Source organism: Myotis lucifugus, unplaced genomic scaffold (genome assembly GCF_000147115.1).
Source record: "Myotis lucifugus unplaced genomic scaffold, Myoluc2.0 scaffold_0, whole genome shotgun sequence".
In the NCBI taxonomy this organism is placed as follows: domain Eukaryota; kingdom Metazoa; phylum Chordata; class Mammalia; order Chiroptera; family Vespertilionidae; genus Myotis; species Myotis lucifugus.
The window spans coordinates 25,112,293-25,134,637 of record NW_005871048.1 but is presented as its reverse complement, the minus strand read 5'-3'; the positions used below and the strand labels follow the sequence as shown (position 1 = coordinate 25,134,637).

Here is a 22,345-nt window from a genome sequence, read left to right as displayed (position 1 = left end):
ATTGAGAATCCTTCATGCTAGTTTCTGAGCTCTTCTGACACAGTGCTGGGATCCTGTTAAGGTTTCCTTGCTTTCTAGCATTATAAGATGTTCTGGGCTCATCTTGTACATCCTCTATCTCAGACCTGGACTCTACCAGTTCTCCAAAGAAACTTTTGTTTTCCTTATAATAAAACAATATTGGAAAGACCTCTACAGAGCATTCACACAAAACACAGTTGGTCAGAAGGCAAGTAGAAAATAAGATATTAGTTCTTAAAGGATGCTGACGACTGGGCCAATTCTAAAGAAATAATATGAAATGCAAAGCCCTTTGAAATATATAAGAAATGACTTTTTAAAAGTCAAAACCTTGCAATATACTGAGTAAAGTAATTTTAATTTTAGATTAAAAAAATGCTTTTATCTGACAAAAATCTTTAAAGACACTGTGTTGTTATAATTCATAATTTACTAGTTAGGTTTTTTTGCCAGGGAATTATAAATTGCTTGAACCAAAAACATTAAAAAATAAATTTTATTATTTATTTGTTTTATTGAGTAAAACCAGGAAATAACATTCTCTACTATGAATCTACTAGTCTCCTTAATTATTCTTGTCAGTAACTGATAAAATATTTTCTGTAAGAAAAAATTTAAAATCCCAAATTAGTAATAATTAAGTAGTAACCTAACAGGGAAAAAACAGAAGAGAATAATAAGAGCAAGAACTAAAGAGAGAAATTGTATCATATGAAAATAATTGTAGCCGGAGCCGGTTTGGCTCGGTGGATGGAGCGTTGGCCTGCGGACTGAGAGGTCCCGGGTTCGATTCCGGTCAGGGGCATGTGCCTGGGTTGCGGGCACATCCCCGGTGGGGGGTGTGCAGGGGGCAGCTGATCGATGTTTCTCTCTCATCGATGTTTCTGGCTCTCTGTCTCTCTCCCTTCCTCTCTGTGAAAAATCAATAAAATATATTTTAAAAAAAAGAAAATAATTGTAAGTACTTAACCAAGAAGCCAATATGTAACTTGAAGAGTTTCCAATTACGTGAATGATTTACAAAAGTGAATTCATACCTCTCACACAAAATTATGTAAGTAAATACTTGTAGTAAGGAAAAAGTGATTGATGCCTCGCTGATTGGAAACTAAGTTGAAGGGGAAAATTCGATGATCAATCTACCTGGTCAAGAGTACAAATTGCTTCCTCTGCAGATTCATTATCTGGGAGTTTAATCAAAGCCTCTGCTTTCAAACGAAGACAAAGATCCTTCTGATGAAGACTGCCACCAGACACACCAACATTATCTATGTTCTTCAGAGCTGACAAAATTAAGGACATCTGAATGAAGACAACCATATCACTTCACATTTTTTTTCTTTTTAAGAGACATAATAAGTTACCAATACAATAAGAATAAACTGCCAAAGCAATATACATGAAGAATAATTTAAAGCTAAGTATAAATTCTTCCCTGATCTCTATATGAAAATATCTGAATTTAAAACAGAACAGATCTAAATTTAAAACCTTTATCTTCACATAACATGATAAAACTGAACATCCTGAAACACAACAATGGCTATCCCTATCTGCTATATACCAAAGGTTAGCACTTAGCCAATGCATCTATAAGAAGCAAATCAAGGATACTGGAAGGAAAAGAGGCTGAATTAGAATGGACCAGGGTGAATTGTTTCTCAACTACAGAGGCTGGGCCTCCAGCTGTACCAGAGCAGTGAATCACTTTTTGTGATTTTCTACCCCATGCCATTCAAATAGGCTCCAAGATGCCTTTCCTTATCTACATCAGAGGAAACAAGAACTAGTGAAGGCCCTAGGACACACCAGGCTATACCTGTTTTTGTAAAACCACTATCTTTCTCCTTTAAGATGAAAAGAAACAGGGTGGCCACACTTAAACATGTCAAGAATACCTTGATTGCATGACAGAACAGCTTCCATTGGTCTATGCATTTTGACTTGGGCTTCTGCCAGATGATACCATCCAGTTGTGCAGAGAGGGCTTTCTTTTAACCCTAAGAGGATAAAAGCAAGCACAAAATCCAAGGTTGCCGTAACTACTGAGATAAATGGCACCACCAAATACTCAACAAATCAGACTCCTCCCACCTTGTCTGATGTTGCTCAAGGGTAGAGCATTGCCTCACGCACTAAAAGGTCTCGGTTCTATTCCCAGTCAAGCGCACATACCTGGGTTGCAGGTTCCTCCCCTTGCTCTGGTCTGGGACTGTGCGGGAGGCAACAAATCAATGTGTCCCTCTCACATCAATGTTTCTATCTCTCTCTCTCCCCCACTCCCTCCCTCTTTCACTCTCTCTAAAAATCAATGGAAAAATATTCAGGAGTGAGGATTAACAATCTACACTAATAAAAGAGAAACATGGTAATTAGCGTACGACCGCTACCCTTCCCATTGGCTAATCAGCATAACTGTCAGCCAAGATGGCGGCCGGCAGCCATGCGCTGAAGCGAACAGGGAGGCTTGCTTGCTCCAGTGATGGCGGACTCCAACGTTCCCCGCCTGACTTGCCAGCCTCTCAGCTGCAACTCTAAGCAACTATGTTGCAAATATAGAAGCTAAACAAAACCCCAGAAACCGGCTTTCAGTCAGCCAGGCTTCAGCCAGCCGGACTGAAACATTGTATCAAATACAGAAGGTAAAGGCCAGAAACCTGCTTTCAGCAGCCGAGGCCTCAGAGCTAAAGCTGGCCCAGAATAGAAAAAAAAGAAAAGAAAAAAAGGAGCAGTTGGGAGCTTCAGTCACTCGCCAGCCTGAAAACGGCCCTCAGCCCCTTAGCCAGACTGGCCAGGCACCCCAGTGGGGACCCCCACCCTGATCCAGGACACCCTTCAGGGCAAACCAGCTGGCCCCCACCTGTGCACCAGGCCTCTATTCTATATAGTAAAAGGGTAATATGCCTCCTGGCACCGGGATCAGCGGAGCAGCGAGGCCTCTCGGCACCGGGATCAGCGTGACAGGGGGCAGCACCCAAACCCTCTGATCGCCCTGTGGCTCTGTGTGTGACAGGGGGCAGGGCCACAACCTCCCTATCTGCCCTGCTCTGTTCATGACAGGGGAAGGCACCCCAACCCCCTGATCAGCCCTGCTCTGTGCCTGATAGGGGGGAGCTCCCCAACCTCCTGATCGCCCTGCTGCTCTGTGTGTGACAGGGTGCGGCGCCCCAACCCCCTCCCCCCCACAGGCCCTGCTCTGTGTATGACAGGGTAGAGCCATAACCTCTCCCATCGGCCCCTGCCCTGAGTGTGACAGTGGTGGCGCCCAACCCCCCCTGATCGGCCCTGCTCTGTGGGTGATAGAGGGTGGCACCCCAACCCCCTCCACGGGCCCTGTTCTGTGAGTGACGGGGGGAGCTCCTCAACCCCCTGATCCGCCCTGCCCTGTGCATGACAGGGGGGAGCTCCTCAACCCCCTGATGGGCCCTGCTCTGTGCGTGACAGGGGGGAGCTCCCCAACCTCCTGATCGCCCTGCTGCTCTGTGTGTGACAGGGTGCGGCGCCCCAACCCCCTGATCGGCCCTGCTCTGTGTGTGACAGGGTGCGGCGCCCCAACCCCCTCCCCCCCACAGCCCTGCTCTGTGTGTGACAGGGTAGAGCCATAACCTCTCCATCGGCCCTGCCCTGAGTGTGACAGTTGCGGCGCCCAACCCCCTGGTCGCCCTGCTCTGTGGGTGATAGAGGGTGGCACCCCAACCCCCCTCCACGGGCCCTGCTCTGTGAGTGACGGGGGGAGCTCCTCAACCCCCTGATCGGCCCTGCCCTGTGTATGACAGGGTACGGAGCCCCAACCCCCCTGATGGGCCCTGCTCTGTGAGTGACAGGGGGCAGCGCCCCAACCCCCTGATCGGCCCTGCTCTGTGCGTGACAGGGGGTGGCGCTGCAACCTCCCCATCGACCCTGCCTTGAGTGTGACAGGGGGCAGTGCCCCAATCCCCCAATCGGCCCTACCCTGAGGGTGACTGAGGGTGGCATTGCAACCTCCCGATCCGCCCTGCTCTGTGCATGCAGGGGGCGGCGCCCCAACTCCCCAATCGGCCCTGCTCTGAGCCCGAACAGGGGCTGCACCTAGGGATTGGGCCTGCCCTCTGCCACCCGGGAGCAGGCCTAAGCCAGCAGGTCGTTATCTCCCGAGGGGTCCCAGACTGCGAGAGGGCACAGGCCGGGCTGGGGGACCCCCCGCCCCAGGGCACAAATTTTTGTGCACCGGGCCTCTAGTAAATAATAAAACAAAACAAAAAACAAATCAGACCCCCACCCCACCTCTCCCGTATCTCTCACATCTAATCAGTCACAAAGCCACACTGCTTCCAGGCACCTATCCATTTCTCTACCACCGGACTAATCACACCTCCATCATCTTTATCCCAGATCACTGCATCCTCTACACTGTGGTGAGAATATTTCTAAAAATACAAATGTCATTATGAAATTCCTCTGCTTAAAACCTTCCACTGGTTCCCTACTGCCCTAGGGTGCTTAACAAGGTTTGTAAGCCCCTCTTCAGCCTCAATTCTTGCCCCTTCCTGCTCCCATACTCCATTCGCAAACCTGGCCAAACCACAAGCAGTTTCCTGAAGCCCAGCTTTCCTCTCAGGCTATTTCATTTCTTGACCTGAAATGCTCCTTCCAATGCCAGGCTTGTATGTGTCATTCAGATCTCAATTTGAATGTAAGGCTGGAGATTTTCTTATAAATGAAAACACTGAGACACAGAGAGTTTAATTAAGTTCCCCAGTCTTGAAATTAGTAAGTGGCAGAGTTGGAATTCAAACTTAAGCATACTCCCCAGTATGTAAGATCATTGTTTTTCATTCCTATCTTAAATATACATTCCTTAAAGAAAGGGCCAAAGATAAATACCTACTGACTAGTACCTCATGTTACAAGCTATCCACTGTATACTTACCTTCTCTTAAGTTCCTATCAGCATCTTCATACTTTTTGTCTTGTAATGCTTTAATGCCTAAACCAATGAGGCCAGGACCACTTTTTGAATCCATTTCCACTAGTCTACAACAATACTGTTGTCCCTCTTCAGTAAGACTTCCTGGTATTAAAAGAAAAAGTTATTAGTATACATATACCAAATTTGTAAGCACCAAAACCTACATTACTTAAATCTCAAAAGCTGTCTTAAAAAAGAAAACGAAATGGGTATTAAAATTTCACCTTCAATTTCTACCCATCTGAGTCAAAACTCTCTTACTCCACAAAAACATACTTCATGACAGACTATTAGTATCTTGTCTAAACTAACTGTTCTTATTAGAAAAAACCCTGGGATAAAAAGTGCATCTTTCCATGTTCATCCATATTTAAGGTACCAAAACTGTTCGCGCGCACACAAAATGCACACAGGTAAGTAAAGTGTAGATAGGTACTTGAAAATAGTTTCCAAAAGCCTAGGAGGAACACAAAAACTTTTAAAACAAGGCAGACTTTCCTACCATGTCCCCCTTTGTTAATATCTGGAAGTACAATTATAGAAACAAAAAGAGATTTGGAAGGATTACATTCATGTTTAGCCCTGTGTAAGATATTCTTTACATATGACCAGATGGCACTTAGAGGAATTCTCTATAGTGTTCCCGAAAACCATCGGCAGCAATAACACAACTGATCTTGTATAGAGAGACAAGGAATCAAACTGTATATTTAAAAAATCCATTTTACTTTCTATAAATTTAAGAAAGTGAAATTAAATTGAACTAAAAAAGAGATAAGGAATATTCCAGCTTCAACCCTTAATCCTCCTCTTCTCCATATTAATTCCTGTTGAAAATACTAGCTAAATAAATGTAGAGGGTGACAATTGATAGGACATCATCTATTTAACTTATCTGCTCTTTTTAACATTTTAAAGATTCCAAGATTCCAGATTTAATGACTTTAAAACAGACTGACAATTGTATATTTATTTCTCAGTAAGACAAGCCAGACTTGGGGCTGATGAATACTAAATCTCCAAGGATAAAGGTACGCTGAAGAGTTTCAAGGTAGATACTAAGTAATACCTATGAAAATTCTGTTTCCTAAAGTTTACTACAAAAAAAAGTGAGTTTTTTTAAAATAACGAATTCATTTCTCACACCCCAAAGAAACTGATCACTACTATAGAATTTTTATTTTAAATAAACCTAATTAGAGGGGGGAAACCAGCATGTAGTAATTTCTTTATTTTCACCTGGATTTTCTAATATTTCTAGAACACAAAATCTTAAGCTCTTCAGACTAAAGAACCAAGCTTTCTTATCCTCCCCCATTTCAGCAATAAAGCAAAATAAAATAAATCAAAAAGGTCATTTAGCATGAAGTAACATTCATCAGATGACAACTGTGAAAGCCATACACTATTTGTTTTGTGAAGCTTTATTAACTGAGTCATTTTGAAAATCAATCTTCAAGTTTCCACATGCAAAGGAGGACAAATAAGGATGAAATATATTTATCCCCGGTAGAAGAGAAGTCAGTGAGTCACTGCTGCTATCAAGTAGCAAATTCCACAGATACTAAAGTACTCTGGAGAAGGATAGAGACCTTGGAGATTTTCAGAAGTTCTTAATACACAGAAAGTTTGTATTAAAAGTTTGCAATAAAATGAAACATTAAGCAGTTTCCTAGTCTCCTACATTAACTATTAAACTTCCACTCCAGAATACTGATTTACATTAGAACGAACTTAAGCCTACACTGCTACATTCCACAGATTCTTACAACCAAGTATTGAGCAGGAAAAGCACTCTACCTTGGTGTACCATATGTGTAAATATCCACCCAACCCACTTCCCCTTTGCCAGGATACAGAACTCTCCTTCAATTCTGCAAAATACCCACCCCAAACCCTCTTTAAGAATTTTTTTCACATAAATCAACACACTCTCTAATCAGTCAGCATAATCCCTTTGCTATCTCTTTATTAGAGAACTTTGTCAAATACTGAATTTAGGTGCAAAAGTCTACAGAATATTTGTTGATCTTATTTCTTCTATATTTTTGTTGGATTTTGGAATATAAGTGTTTACTTGACAAATCAACATTACAGGCATAAATGTGCTTATTGAGAAAGCATTCAATTCTGGAAGAAATTTCAAAGTATCCTCTTGTGCCACTGGCATATGAAGAAAAGGTCAAGAATGAAGAAAAGGTACAAACCACTAATAGCTGAGCAGGCATAGAGAGAAAAGAGTGAATATTAGCCATCAATTTCTCTTTTTTTTATTAAATTTATTAGGGTCACATTGGTCAACATGACCATATAGGTTTCAGATGTGGGTTTCTATGTTACAAGATCTGTCTATTGCACCATGTGTCCACCACCCAAATAGCCATTATTTTCTTAGCAGCAATTTTTACAGCAGAAAAAGGGATGGAGGGATGGGAACCAGAGCCAACACAATAAAGAAAATCAGTCCACTTATATTGGAAATACCTTGGGACTTCTGTAAAAATTTGAAGAAACAGGGTAATTTTGGAACTAAGCTTCCTATTAGCGAAACACACACACACAATCATACTCTTTGTACTGAAAGTCTCAGCATGCCTCATCTTTCTTGACTTCAGTTCATTGTTCATGTTAACTAGCTCTTTCTTAAAACCCTCCTGCCAGGTGACACTACTGCAATCCTTCTCCTCCCCCTCTAAAAGCTTACCTTCCCTTTACATGCTTCCACTTCCTCCCCTTAAATGCAGTCAGTCAAGTCCCTGGATTGCTTCTTTTTATACCTGCTAACCACTTCTTCCTAGTTTTATTCCATTATTGTAATCTAAGTTCCATTCAATAACTCAGATTTTAAAAGATAGTGCTTCCTAATCATCAGTTGCAAATCTGTTTTCTGGAGAAATGCTCTTTGGTTGCCTTCTGTGTTGTTTTGCAGGTTCCCAACCTTCCTTCCTGACCTCTCCTCTTTTCTGTCCTCTAACTATCAGGAGTACATTTTACCTCCTCCTGTTTATCTACTTCCTATTGAAAATTCAAGACCTTCTTCAATCCCCACCTTCAAAAATACTTCACTCATCAACAACTCATAATTCCTCTGCATCACTACACTTTCTTATATGTATCAGTCTTTCCATGTGCACAAAGATTACATTGTACTTCTTTTTATGTCCAGAAATATTGAAATAATACCTTATACCTGGTAGGCACTAAAACAATTTTAGTAACATCCATAGTAACATAACTCAACACGTTCACACACCTCTAGGACACACACTATAATAAAGAAGAAATTACCTGATTCAATTAAATGCAAACAAAGCACTTCTAATGGATATTGCACAGTGGGGTAGATGTTTATCATTCCTTCACAGGCCTTCTTCAACCTAGCAGTCTCATGAGGAAACTTGAAAATATAAAAGTAAAATTAACTAAGTAGCAATAAAATATACTTCTGGACACTTTCCTATTTAGAATAGAAAACTCACATTAGAGATTTTAAAAATCAACTTACTTTGGATAAACACTGAATGAAATGTCTATAAAGTACTTGATGATCTTCACTAGGAATCTTATCTGATAAATCCAGTGCATTCTCAAAAGCAGTTAAAAGCTGAAACAAATCAACAAAAAAACTATCATCTGTAGCATATTTAAATGAGAATGTAAAACAGTTGAACTTATAAGACTCATACAAGCTATACACTCAACTAACTGCAAATGCATTTTATGGTATGGCCCTGATCATTTCAATGAGGAAAAACATGTATTTATAAGTTTTGGAATACAATCTAACTCCACTAGCCAGTGGACTGCACTGAACTAATACGAAATAACTATAAATTGGCAACATTAATTTAACGAAACATTCTTATAAGTTTGCTGTTCCCTACAAACTAGTCAACCAGAGAAGTAGAGCCTTATAGGATAATGTAACTACTACTGTTCAGATTATTTTCAAAACATCTCTTCTGAAATCACCAGCATGTTCTTTAGAACATCTTTAATGGAAGCAAATTTTTAATCTTAAAATATGTTTTATGAAGTTAAGTTATAGTTTTGGTAAAAGAATACCAAAAATATGACTGACTATACAATAATAAAATATTTTTTATACAGTATCATTAACTGACTTTGAAAAAATTCCAAAAGAAGAATCCTAAATGTTTTGAGCCAGAAGAGCAATACGAAAATCCAAGGCAAGCACTTTAAAAGATGCCATTCATTTGGTTATATAAATTCTACAGTTTTAAAAATATTTCCTATGCCTCTATAATGAAAACTCATAATACAGTTTACTTTCTAAAATTTTCTTTATAAAGCATGGTATAAAGTCCATATAAATAAAGTAAAATTTTACTGCTAACTTAGTCAAGCACAAGGGTTTATAAAATTAAAAAAGGTAATGTAAATAATCCACATGGAAACTAGATGATACACTTGTTTCTGAACACACTTAAATAAAGCAGTTATTAGCATTCAAGTTGAAAATAACCCTCAAACACCCTATTATCGTATTTTTAATAGTTAGAAGCCAATTTTTAGGATAAGTATAATTCTCTTTCTTAAAGAGATATAGTATAAACAATTCACAAAAACATTTTACTTATTTTGGTACATGTTTGATTTTCTGGTAACCTATACTATTTCAAGGAAAATAATGATGTCATAATATGAAGATATAATTTAAGAGAAGTTGGTAAATCACCTAATTTTGTCACTGCTCAATTTTTTCCGCAACTAAATCTATACACAGATAAACCAACACACAAACAACTGCAAAACTTATTTTCACATTCTTATCCCCAGCTCTTAGGATACCCACCCGACACAGTAGGCTCTTGAGAAACATTTTGTTTTGTTTTGTTTTCTGTGTTTGTTTGTTTTTTACTTGATAAACATTTTTTGAATAAAAGAACAAATTAATGAGCAAACAAAGAAACAATTTACAAAGAAATGAGCTTCCCATCCTATATAGAGCCCATCATTGCTTACATTTAAAATTTCAATCCAATTTAAAAAGTGTACACTGAGTGGCTACATACTATAAGAAACTAAGTTTATTTTTAAACTTACAAATATAAAAAAATAGTACGGAGATATTCCCAATTATGGTTCAAAACCCATTTTTTAAGTCTTTTAAAAATTATTTTCAATTATTTAGTATTCAAAATGCAATTATAAATACTCTAAATAAAATACTCTGCTTGAATTGTTAAATCTAAGTGGTTTAGTACTCTTAGTTCATAACATGCCTTTAAGGCACAACTTTTTAGAAATTATAGCAATTTTGTGAAAGCCAATTTCATAGTCTCTTTTTTACAGTGAAAAAATAACTGATCTAGTTTGGATTCCTATAAGGGAGTAAAATTCTGATACCCTGAATACCAATTTCACTCTGTCCAGACTTAATATGAGACTGTAGGCCAATAATTCTGACTTTATCAGGAAGAGCCTCTAAATTTAAAATTAAACACTTACAAAATATATAGTCTGACATAAAGTACTTTTCTATAATCTACATTTATCTATTACCCTTTCCCTGGATGGTGTGCTCAATGGTTAGTGTGTCAGCCCCTGCAACCAAGGGTCACGTATTCTATTCCCGTCAAGGGCACCTACCAGGGTTACAGGTTTGATATCTGGCCCAGCAGGAGGCAACCAATTGATGTGTCTTTCTCACATTTATGTCTGTCTGTCTATCTGTCTGTCTGTCTCTCTCTTCTCCCCTCCCTTCCTTCCACTCTCTCTAAAAATCAATGGAAAAAATATCCTTGGGTGAGGCTTAACAAAAAAATAAATAAAACATAAATAAATAAGTAAATATATCATTATGCTTGCATTTTCTAAATTTAGGGGAATAAACAGGTCAATACCAATTGCTGCGTCTCATTATTCTGATCCTCAGTACTCTCAGCCAGCAACTGAGTCAATTTCCTCCATAGCTGATGAAGCTCTTGGTTGTCTGCACCTGCTTCTTGCCGTATCTTTATCAATTTGTGCCATGTTCGAGCCACCTATTGAGGAAATTTAAAATTGTTATTTTATCTTAAATACTAAAAATGTCAATAGAAAAATAAAATCTACAAATATCTGCTAATATATAAAAATAGCAAAAGCACAGAACTCCATCTATTATGAACTCCATAAAAAATAAGTTGATTGGGTAAATTTACATAGTCCTCATATTAGAAATATTACTGAGCTACCAGAGTAGACACAGGAATAATGACATGTCCCAATCATCGTAACTTATAGTATCAGCTATAGAGACACAAGAAATAGGCCACAGTATTCTATAGATAATGCTTTTACTTATTTTATTAATTCCTTCAGTTTCAAAAAGGTTTGGAAGTTATAATACCTTTAATTTGAATTCTAATTTACAGTTTCAAATCACTGTAATTTATATTATCCCCCTAAATTCTTTTAATACCATACTACATAACCATTTTTAAAATTTTCCCATAAGCTAAATGAAAGCTTTCTTCTAGTAATGGTTTTATTAAAAAGAAATATACTACCCCAGAAAATCATTAGCCAACCTCTATGTGTTTCTTTTCTTGATAATTCAGATCCACAAGTTTCTTACAGACATCACACCACTTCTGTTTGTCAACACTTAGAATAAAAAAAAAGATTTTGAATCTAATTAATAAAAACAATCGTAGGCTTAGAACACCAAAATTAAATACCTCAATAATATTGTCAGTTACTATTTTAAATCAGTACATACTACAGCTTTCATATTACAGTAAAATTTTATAAAATGAGACTCTCATAAAAAGAAAAGATTTAAGAAACATTATCTTTGATTATACTGACTGAAAATAACATGAAAATTCCCAAATTAGTTAATCCTCTTACTATTAGTATTTTTATTCTATTCTTATCACAATCAAGAGATTCTGCTATAACAGTCTGAAAGAAAAATGTTTCCTGATTCCCAGTACATGTTTAGAGTATTTCTATATATTTTTAATCAGTTTTTCTAATTCATGCTTTTAAAGAAACTGGCCTTTCCCCACATATTGATTACCTTTCATAAAGATCCAGGAGCTTTTGGTAAACACCAGGTAAGTCATCCTTAGCATTTATCTGATTACATTTCTCATACAGGCTTGCTAACCCCTAAAAGAGGAAGTAGTAGAGATTACTCTTCTAAAAACATCTAATGTTCTTGCATTTATTTTGCTAAAGTGACAATCTATAAAGGTTATTCATAATAAAGATAATTATAATTAATAAATGAAATATGTCTGGGATTTGCCTACAAATAATTTGGAATAGAAGGGAGTAGGTGAAAGTTTAGATTTTAAAAATTGGCTGAGAGGATTTTTATTGAAGCTAGATGATGGGCATAGAAGGACTCATACCATTGTCTTTTCTTTTGAAAATATATTTGAAATGTTTCACAACAAAAAAATATATTTTGATGGTTATTATACAGTCTTAACCTCTAAGACATTACCATACAACACTACTTTTATTTTTATTTTTATTTTTTTAAAATATATTTTATTGATTTTTCACAGAGAGGAAGGGAGAGAGATAGACAGTCAGAAACATCGATGGGAGAGAAACATCGATCAGCTGCCTCCTGCACACCCCCCACTGGGGATGTGCCCGCAAGCCAGGTACATGCCCTTGACCGGAATCGAACCTGGGACCCTTCAGTCCACAGGCCGACGCTCTATCCACTGAGCCAAACCGGTTTCGGCAACTTTTATATGGTAAAACTAATACAAAATCCAAGTAGTCTGTAGAAATTGTCATTTTTGTTTCAATAAAGATTAGATATCTTATACCAATCAGTACATAATAAAAACAAGCACCTGTATAAACATGTTATCAGATACCCTCATTCATGCTCTCGTTCATGTAAACCTGAGACAAATGGGTTCATGTACTCCAGAGCCTACCACTTCCTTTTCATCACAGTTTCTAAGCTGTGATTAAGATATGAAACAAAGTGATTAAATATGAAAAATTTGGAGACCATTAAATAAGAAAAAAGACCATAAAGACCATTAAATAAGAAAACAGAATTTAACCTGTACTCAAAGATAGAGAATTGCAAATTTTCTATGTTATTTTAGTTTTAAAAACCATCATTTGGAAATAATTCATTGGATTGTGGTAAATAGTGGTAAAATAGCATCGTTGGCACCATTGTTTTGAAAAGTAATCTTCAGGTTTAAAAAAACCAATAAATTTCAATTTTTTTCTCATGTGGAATTAAGTGGAGGTTTATTTTTTTAAAAAATAAAGCTGTTATCTGTAATTTTAAAAATGAGAAAATAACTCTTTCTTATAATATGAGGAAAAAGATTTTTACATACCTGCCAAGCTAGTAATTGGTCTGGCTCTAGTTCAGCTGCTTTCTTATAGGCACCCTGGGCCTGATCAGGTTGTTCTAGCTCGGCTGCGGCAACACCGATAAATACCCAGGCATTATAGTTATTTTTCTCTTGTTTTAACACTGTCTGATTAAAAAAATAAAAGAGCAGGTCATTAAATTTTGGAAGTAATGGACAAACAAAAAAAGACAGTCTACCTGAAGGTCAGAAAATCTGGATCTACCACTAACTAGATAATCTTTAAAATGTCACTCAACCTCGGGTCTTCAGTTTCCTCAGCAAGAGAGGGAGTTAGACTGGATCAGTAATTTTAAGGGGTCATAAATATGAGGTATATTTTTTTAAAGCTGCCCAAATAATACTGATGTCTCCACCAAATGCATCCCCTTGTCCCTTAAGAATACTGGGTATAAAAAGAACAATAAGACTGTTCTTAACACCCAACCATCCTGCTTGCCTCTATTCCACAGTGCTAGTTAATTCACAAACTTGTTTTCCATATCGTTTAGGATTAAATGATGTGTTTGTTTTCCCACTATGAATAAAAACTACTTCATACCTCTTTTTTTCTAAATTTATTTTTATTTAAGTATAATTGGTATACAATCTTATATTGGTTACATTAGTTTTAGGTGTACAATATCATGATTTGACATTTTTATGCCTTACAATGTAATCACCCCACTAATTCTAGTAATCATCTCTCACTGTGTAAATTGATCACAATATTATTGACAATATTTATTTTATACCTCTTTTGTCTCAAACCTCCTATCAACTCCTCTTCCACTTTCACCTTATATTTCATTAAGAAAATAGAAGTCATCAGAGGAGATCACCCTCATCTTCCCATCCCCAAATCTCCAATCTTGACAGCGTATGGGTCTGCATCGACTTTCCCTCCTTTTAAGATGGAAGAAGTTTCAAAGAACCTCCTCTTAAGCTCAGGACACCATCCTCTCACCTTCCCAAGGACTTCACTCCTACCACTCCCTCTATCTCTCCTGCACATTCAATTTCTCCTTCTGGGCTGGAACATTCCCATCAGCATACAAAGGCACTTTAGAATTCACAAACCAAATAGAATGAAAATGTCAACACACTATTAAAGAATGACAACTGTAAGATACAGTAGAGTCCCACAGTAAACACATCAAAAGATACCTAAGAGATACTCAGGTTTTAAGAACTTGGCTTTGATAAGTTACCAATACAGAGAAAGACAAAATTAAGTGCGACAGAGCAGCTTATCCTAGCATAACCACTCTAACCGTTCTACTAAATAACCTTACTACCTTTGTTATTTATAAACAGTAAATGATTCACATATCATGAATTGATAATGCTTAAAAAGAGGTAACACACTTTCATTGTGGAAGAACAAAATATCAGTTACCTTACAATGTTTCAAAGCTTCTTTGTATTCTTTGTTTCTGATTGCATCTCTAGCACTTTTCAGAGCAGTCTTCACTTCCTTGCTAGACATTCTGTCAAAACAAAAAGCCTGACTGAATGTACAATAATAACCTGCCTAACTATCACAGCTCCAGCAAACTTAACCATCTGAAAAAGGCACATGTGATTCCTTCTACCAGGAACACTCTTTCCCCCTTTCATATACACACAGCTTATTCCCACACCCTTCAGATTTTCACTCAAATATCACTTCCTCAGTGAAACCTTCACTGGCCACCCTATTTAAAATGTCAACCCTGCCTTATCCCACTCACAACCACCCAATATTCCCTTAACTTCTCTCTAACAATGCATTTATTTTTCTTCAAAGCATTTATCATCATCTTATATACTTATATTTTATACACTATACATTTTACTCAATTATATTATTTATTATCTGTTTCCCAACCCCCTCAGAACATAATTTTCACATAGGCAGGGATTTTTGACTGACAAAGTATACATATTGATAAATATTTGTTGAAGCTCAGTTGCATTTGAATTATACTCACTCTCCACATAGTAGGCTAAAACACAGATGATCCTATGGACCAGGACCCAAAACACATACCAATTTCAATTAAATTCTACACTAAGCAAGAATTAGTAGAACAAGCCCAAGTCAAAGAGTATGAACACTAACACAAATTTCAGTAACTCTGATGTAAGAGTTTAAGAGAGCATTCTGTTTTAAGCTAAGTCTCTTTAATATATAAATCAGGATATTAACTTTCTTCATAATAAGGGTTACTTAGGATTATAGTAATATAGTATTCTTTGTAATACAGTAATCTTTGAAAAGAAGTAAATGCAATGTTTACACTTAAATGAAGGTGATGAATATGCAAGTACATGAACTTCAGTCATAAAAAGATATCAATTGGTAGACAAAGTATTTCTTCATTTAATTTTTTCATTTAAGATATAGTACTTAATTTTAAGTAAACTAACGTATCTGAGATTTCACAATTTATTCTGATTTATCAGTGAACAGGGCAAATTTAATTACAATTTGATGTTGAAAAAAGAAACATTTGTATTTTTTGCCAACTCCACTGAACTCTAATATCATCAGGAAGGTAAAACAAAGCTGCATAAATGTTAAGTCATTATAGACTGAAGATGTTCAAGGCAGCAAAATGAATCAGGAAGATGGCTTGATAACATGGTATACCAACAGTCCTTTATATCCAAAAGAGGCTGAGGTAGAAGCACAAGATCAAAGAAGTTATAGAATTTTAAAAAATCCTTTGACTTAAGAATGTTACATTAAAAATAATATAAAAGTTAAGGTATCATAAAATCAATTTATCTACAGCCAGAACCAAATTCCCTTAATTGACATAAAAGTGACTTTTCACCTAATTACAATAATTATGTAAGTAAAGCAACATATTTCATACGCTATTATTTCAGAAACTGCCCTCTTACTTGCAATTATCTTGGTATAAATTTATAGCTGGAAACTTTGGAAGGATTTTTCCCGTAGTTACAAATCTTGATTGGAGCAGGCAACAAATTTCAATGCTGATTTTACAATAAGTTTTTTCATGCCAAAGTTATCTTTGGTGGGTAAACCTACAGACTAAAAAGAAAAGAACATCAATTATGATAACATCTAATCTAAACTAATAAAAAGACATCCAATAACAAAAACTTCAAATTAAAAAAGGACAAAAACAGTTTCAAGATAAGGCCAAGCAAAAACAAACAGAAGAATACAACTTTTCCAGGATAAATGTCATCATCTTTTCTATCACCCAACACTGAACAAGGTAGAACCAACCACCACCAACACTCCCAAGGTAAACATAGCATATGACATAAAAGAAATGGCAAAGGAGGCCTCTCTAAACCAAGAGAAAGACCTAAAGCATGTGAGTCATTAGTGAATCAAATGCTAAACTAGGAATAATGACTGCAAGTGCAACAGGAATTCAAAGAAAAGTATGGTGTGAAGTAATTAACAGCTACCAGATGGAGAAGACAGGACTAGAGAGTGGATAAAGTAGAGCACCAGATTACAGAAGACCTTCATAGTCAGACAAGTTTAGGCTTAAATATAGCAGCAAACACAGAGCTGTTAAATGCTTCAAAGTAGGCTATTTTTCAAGACCACTAGAGACAAACTCCATCCTTCTCTTGGTAACCAATACTAACCTTCAATACCCTTCCCTATCCCTATATGTCTCCATCTGTAGCTACAATTACTTATGTAAATAAAATTATTCTTGCTTTAGTGGAATCCTGCTTTCTTCTCTTCCTATTCCTTCTTCATTGATTTGGCATTTAGCATAATATGCTAGCAATGAGGCCCTCTCTTCACCTAAAATAAATAAATAAATATACACATATATGTATGTTTCAGGGGTTTAAGTAACGTTTTTAAAGACAAAAAAAAATCTGCTACTTTCTAGCCCTGAAAACATCTTCCTCTTTTGGGGAAGTGGGGTGGAGAAGGGAGAGGCTCATTCACTCATTTTCCAAACAAAGCTTTACTGAGCACCAACCATCTACTAGGTACCATCAAACCCGTTTCCTGTCACAAAGTAAAAACCTACTATCCAAAAGAATTCCAGGTAATCCCATACTCCTCTATTTGGGATACTTACCTCCATTCTGGGCATTTCCAACACTTTAAAGAAAAATCTAGCTCTCTTACAAGTGTCTAATCTTCTTCCTCAGCCCCACACACTTTCCCCTTATACCTCTCCTTCTACTTTTTTCTCCTCAATTTCAACTGACTTTTTAAAAATAAGAGCATTCATTTTGCATATTTTCACTCAATACAAGTTTTCTACTACCAACTGAAAAGGTTTTAACTCAACATACCAAGCATAAAAAGTAGCAACAACTTCACTTTCAAAAAGTTAGAAAGTGACAACCATGCCAAACAGACAATGATATACCTCAAAACTAATAAATATAGATAGATGGAATAATATATCCTATACACACAACTTAAAGCTATGGAACCTTAAGCTATATTCAGTTATGCAGCTACAAAGATTATACAAAGCAAAAATAACATTTATAAATAATAGTAACAATAATGACAATGAAAGTAATTACAGAAAAGCAAAACTGATACCTTTAAATGTAATAAAAGTCTAAATGTATTTTGTGATGACTTTTCTTATAGAAGGAATTGGTAAAAACAATCGTTTAGTAAAAGTAGACTCCAATTACCTATTATTGAGCATTCTAAGCACTTACCTTTTACCTATTATCACTAGCTCTATCTTCTTTCTGCAGTGATTTCAGATTGTTCCTTAACCGTTATCCATCTAAATTAGTAAAATATGAAACAGGCACATAAAAAGGAGGACACACCCAAATCCTACCAAACTTTTAAAAATATATTAGATTCAAGCTCAATTTTCATAAATAACTTAAAACATAAGAAATAATTATGTACAATTTTTCCTCCTTTTTCTTTCCCAAAGAGACACTAATCTTAACCTCCAACTTTCAAAATTAGTCTAAACCATGTTCCCGTAGCCTCAGGAGATAAAAGGAACTTCCATAAACAATCGAGTTCTGAAAAAATATTCCAGGAACACAAAACACACTAACTTCAATATAAAAACTGAGCCAAAAGAGAAAATTGTCTATTTCTGCACTACTTTGTTTTGAATCTAGGACAATTAAGGGCACTTACTATAGTTATACCCAATTTGCAGCCTCCAACTACACCAAAGTGATCCTTGTTCTAAGCCATATGAAGATTTTAAATATTTTTAAATCATGCCCACATCATGCAATTAGATTACTGTAGTTCATAAGTTAATGAAAATAGAGATCACTTTTTTTAAGATTAAAAATCCATCTAAATAGCCATCTAAAATATTGACACAATTTCTACATAACTATAAATTCTAAGTATTTTTTATGGCATCCCTGGAATAAATTTTGTCAAACAAAATTAATCCAGAATGCTTCATGGAGAGAATAGAGTGGTTTTGAAAAACGGAACAGATTTTTAACAAAATTTTTATTAATTTCAGAGAGGAAGGGGGAGAGGGGGAGAGAGAGAGAGAGAGAGAGAGAGAGAGAGAGAGAGAGAGAGAAACATCAATGATGAGAGAAAATCATTGATTGGCTGCCTCCTGCACGCCCCCTACTGGGAATCAAGCCTACAACCCAGGCATGTGCCCTTGACTGGAATCAAACCCAGGACCCTTCAGTCCACAGGCCAACACTCTATCAACTGAACCAAACCAGCCAAGGCTGAACAGAGTTGTTGTGTTTTTTTAAAAAAAATATGCTACTTGAAAACTAGGAAATGAACAAAATTTAGATGAAGCAGGTGGGGATGAACAAGAAACAGAAAGTGAGTTTCTGGACTAAACATACCATCAATATACTTAAATTGAATGATTAGTTCCACAGAAAAGCATCCTACTGTAAAGAAACAAAAATTTGTGATCCAAACAATGTTCAGGAAAGTAAACATTAAAACAAGGGGTGGGAAGGTAAAATAAATGTTAAAACTTGACTCTTCACATCACTAACTTCTTTAAGCCCTCTTCCAGCTACACTTGATTATTATTCTCATCCAACCTATTTTAATTTATTACTCAGTCACTTCAACTCTGTTCTTACAAAATACCCGATTTTTCAGTCCCTTCATTCTGCCATATCCACCCACCAAAGCAAGTCATAACCTGGTTGAGAAGGGGCCTAGGAACCAGATGGATCTGGGTTCAAGTGCCATTAGACGCTGGGCATCTTATGTCATAACTCTATGCCTAGTTCTTCACTGGTAAAGTAAGGATTACATCAGTTACCTGATAAGTGCCTGAACACAACATATATAATGTCTGTTCTCCTTCTCTACTGCCACCCTCTAAATCAGTGGTGGAGAACCTTTTTTCTGTTAAGGGCTATTTGGATAATTATAACATTATTCACAAGCCAGACAAAATTATCAACTAAAAAATTAGCCTGATGCCCAGCCTGTGAGGCTTGGTGGTTGAGCAACGACCTATGAACCAGGGGGTTATGGTTCAATTCCCAGTCAGGGCACATGCCCGGGTTGTGGGTTTGGTGCCCAGTAGGGAGTGTGCAGGAGGCAGATGATTATGATTCTCTTTTATTACTGATGCTTCTATCTCTCTCCCTCTCCCTTCCTCTCTGAAATCAATAAAAATAGATTTTTTAAAAATTAGCCTGCTATATTTGGTCAAACATTTAATTAACTTACCCCTAATGCCTTGGCAGGGCCAGACCAAATGATTTCCTGGGCCTTATATGGTTCCAGGGCAGACATTCCCTCCCTCCCCCACTTTAACTGGTGACTTAGACATGTAATGCAGCCCCTACCCTCATTGAAACACACATATACATACATGTACACACACAGAGATGCACACTCAAAAATTCCTTTTCTAATAAAGTTACAATTAGCAAAAATGCTCTGTGTGCAGAAGAGAGTGATAAAAATAATGAAGAAACCTGAAATTATATAATAACTAGTTGAAGGAACTGGGGAAGGTGTTGGGAGTGGGAGGAACAGGTGGGGGAAAAGGTGAGAAGGGTAGTTTAAAAGGAGAGATTATTCATGTAAAGTGAAGAGAAATGGAAGAATGTATGGTTAAAAGTAGAGAAAGGCTGACTTCAGCTCAAAATAAGAACTTTTAAAAATCAGACCAGTACAAATGTGGAATGGCTGCTCATAGGAAGTGTTTCCCATCACTGGGGATGAAAAACCACAGACCGGACAACCCACTGGCAGTAACAATGTAGGGCAAACTGAATGTCAGATGAGAAGTTAGACTAGAAGCCTCTTAGAGTCTTCCAGCGTATGTGTCTGGGGACGGAAAACACTCATCTCACTCCAGTCCAATTCAGCCCTTGCCCCCACTGACATTGTCAAGGGAAGAAAATGGGAAAAAAGATGTATTCAGTCCGGCTGGTGTGGCTCAGTGGTTGAGCGTGGACCCATGAACCAAGAAGTCACCAGATCAATTCCCAGTCAGGGTGCATGCCCGGATTGCAGACTCGATCCCCAGGAGACAGCAGGTTGATGTTTCTCTGTCATCAATGTTTCTATCTCCCTCTCCCTCTCCCTCTCCCTTCCTCTCTCTCTAAAGTCAATTAAAACATATTTTTAAAAAGAAAGAAAGAAAAAGATGTATTCCTGTCATCCTGACTGGGAATTCAGAATACAGGTCCTATGAAAACAAGGTTACAGAGAGTAAATACAGTTCACAGAATCAGTAATGTGCCATACTAGTAAAGTACATTTTTGATTAATCTAAATGTCAGCCAACATTGTTCCGATGGTAAAATGTGTTCACATTCCAAATTAACTCAGAAAAAATTTTTAAACACATCCTGTTCATGGAAGAACATACCTGTATCACCTTCCATGTTGTACTAATATTATTTCACTTTTTTTTCATTAGCGTTCCTTGTGGACAGAGACTATTGTGTATATATCTGAATTCACCAGATCTTTGGCATGCTGCTTGGTTAATAATTCTGCTTCACTAAGAGTGAGTAAGCTCAGGAGAATGTCATGAAATTGTGTAACTAACTAGAGACAGAGTACTGCAGCAAGTTAGGGTGCAGATTACTCAGATGCAAGTCCTACTGAGACTGGCTCCCTGGGTAACCCTGGGCAAGTCATTTCACCTGGCCAAGCCTGTTTTCCCATCTGCAAAATGGTGAAAGTGAGGATGATGGGAAATATTCCTTATAAAAGGACTCGCCACACAGTAAGTGCTCAATAAATGTTTAGTATAATCCTCGGAACGGAATAAGTGTTATCCTATCTAATAAAAGAGAAACATGGTAATTAGCCGTACGGCCGATACCCTTCCCATTGGCTAATCAGTGAGATATGCAAATTAACTGCCAACCAAGATGGCGGCCGGCAGCCAGGCAGCTGACGCGAACAGGGAGGCTTGCTTGCTTCAGTGATGGAGGAAGCCAAACTTCCCCGCCTGCCTTGCCGGCCTCTCAGCTGCACTCTAAGCAACATTGTAACAAATATAGAAGCTAAACAAAACCCCGGGCTTCAGCCAGCAGGACCGAAACATTGTTTCAAATACAGAAGGTAAACAAAGGCCAGAAACCTGTTTTCAGCAGCGGAGGTCTCATAGCTGGAGCCGAGCCTCAGAGCTAAAGCTGGCCCAGAATTAAAAAAAAAAGGAAAAAAGGACAGGTTGGGAGCTTCAGTCACCCACCAGCCTGAAAACGGCCCTCAGCCCCTCACCCAGGCTGGCCAGGCACCCCAGTGGGGAACCCCACCTTGAAGGGGGTGTGACCAGATGCAAACAGCCATCATCCCCTCACCCAGGCTGGCCAGGCACCCAAGCGGGACCTCCACACTGATCCAGGACACCCTTCAGGGCAAACCAGCCGGCCCCCACCTGTGCACCAGGCCTCTATCCTATATCGTAAAGGGTAATATGCCTCCTAGCACCGGGATCAGCGGAGCCGCCAGCCCTCCCGGCACCAGGATCAACGTGACGGGGCAGCGCCCAAAACCCCCTGATCGCCCTGCGGCTTCTTGGTGTGACAGGGGAGGCGGCACCAAACCCCTTGATCGGCCCTGCTC

General features: G+C 37.8%; 1 protein-coding gene across 3 annotated transcripts in view; it reads right to left on the bottom strand.

Moving 5' to 3' along the window:
* TTC37 (tetratricopeptide repeat domain 37) overlaps positions 1-22,345 on the bottom strand; it is a 77,899-nt gene that overhangs the window by 54,057 nt on the left and 1,497 nt on the right. For 2 of the 3 annotated variants that reach the window (XM_006081209.3, XM_023749840.1), the window contains exons 2-13: positions 17,995-18,065; positions 16,210-16,363; positions 14,717-14,807; positions 13,303-13,446; positions 12,000-12,091; positions 11,506-11,581; positions 10,837-10,977; positions 8,475-8,573; positions 8,258-8,366; positions 4,931-5,071; positions 1,920-2,021; positions 1,165-1,304 (exon numbers count right to left, since the gene is read on the bottom strand). In XM_006081209.3, coding sequence (XP_006081271.1) covers positions 1,165-1,304; positions 1,920-2,021; positions 4,931-5,071; positions 8,258-8,366; positions 8,475-8,573; positions 10,837-10,977; positions 11,506-11,581; positions 12,000-12,091; positions 13,303-13,446; positions 14,717-14,806 — 1,134 coding nt within the window. In that variant the 5' untranslated portion in view covers position 14,807; positions 16,210-16,363; positions 17,995-18,065. The remainder of the gene's footprint in view (positions 1-1,164; positions 1,305-1,919; positions 2,022-4,930; positions 5,072-8,257; positions 8,367-8,474; positions 8,574-10,836; positions 10,978-11,505; positions 11,582-11,999; positions 12,092-13,302; positions 13,447-14,716; positions 14,808-16,209; positions 16,364-17,994; positions 18,066-22,345) is intronic. The other variant, XM_023749847.1, reaches the window with a different exon arrangement.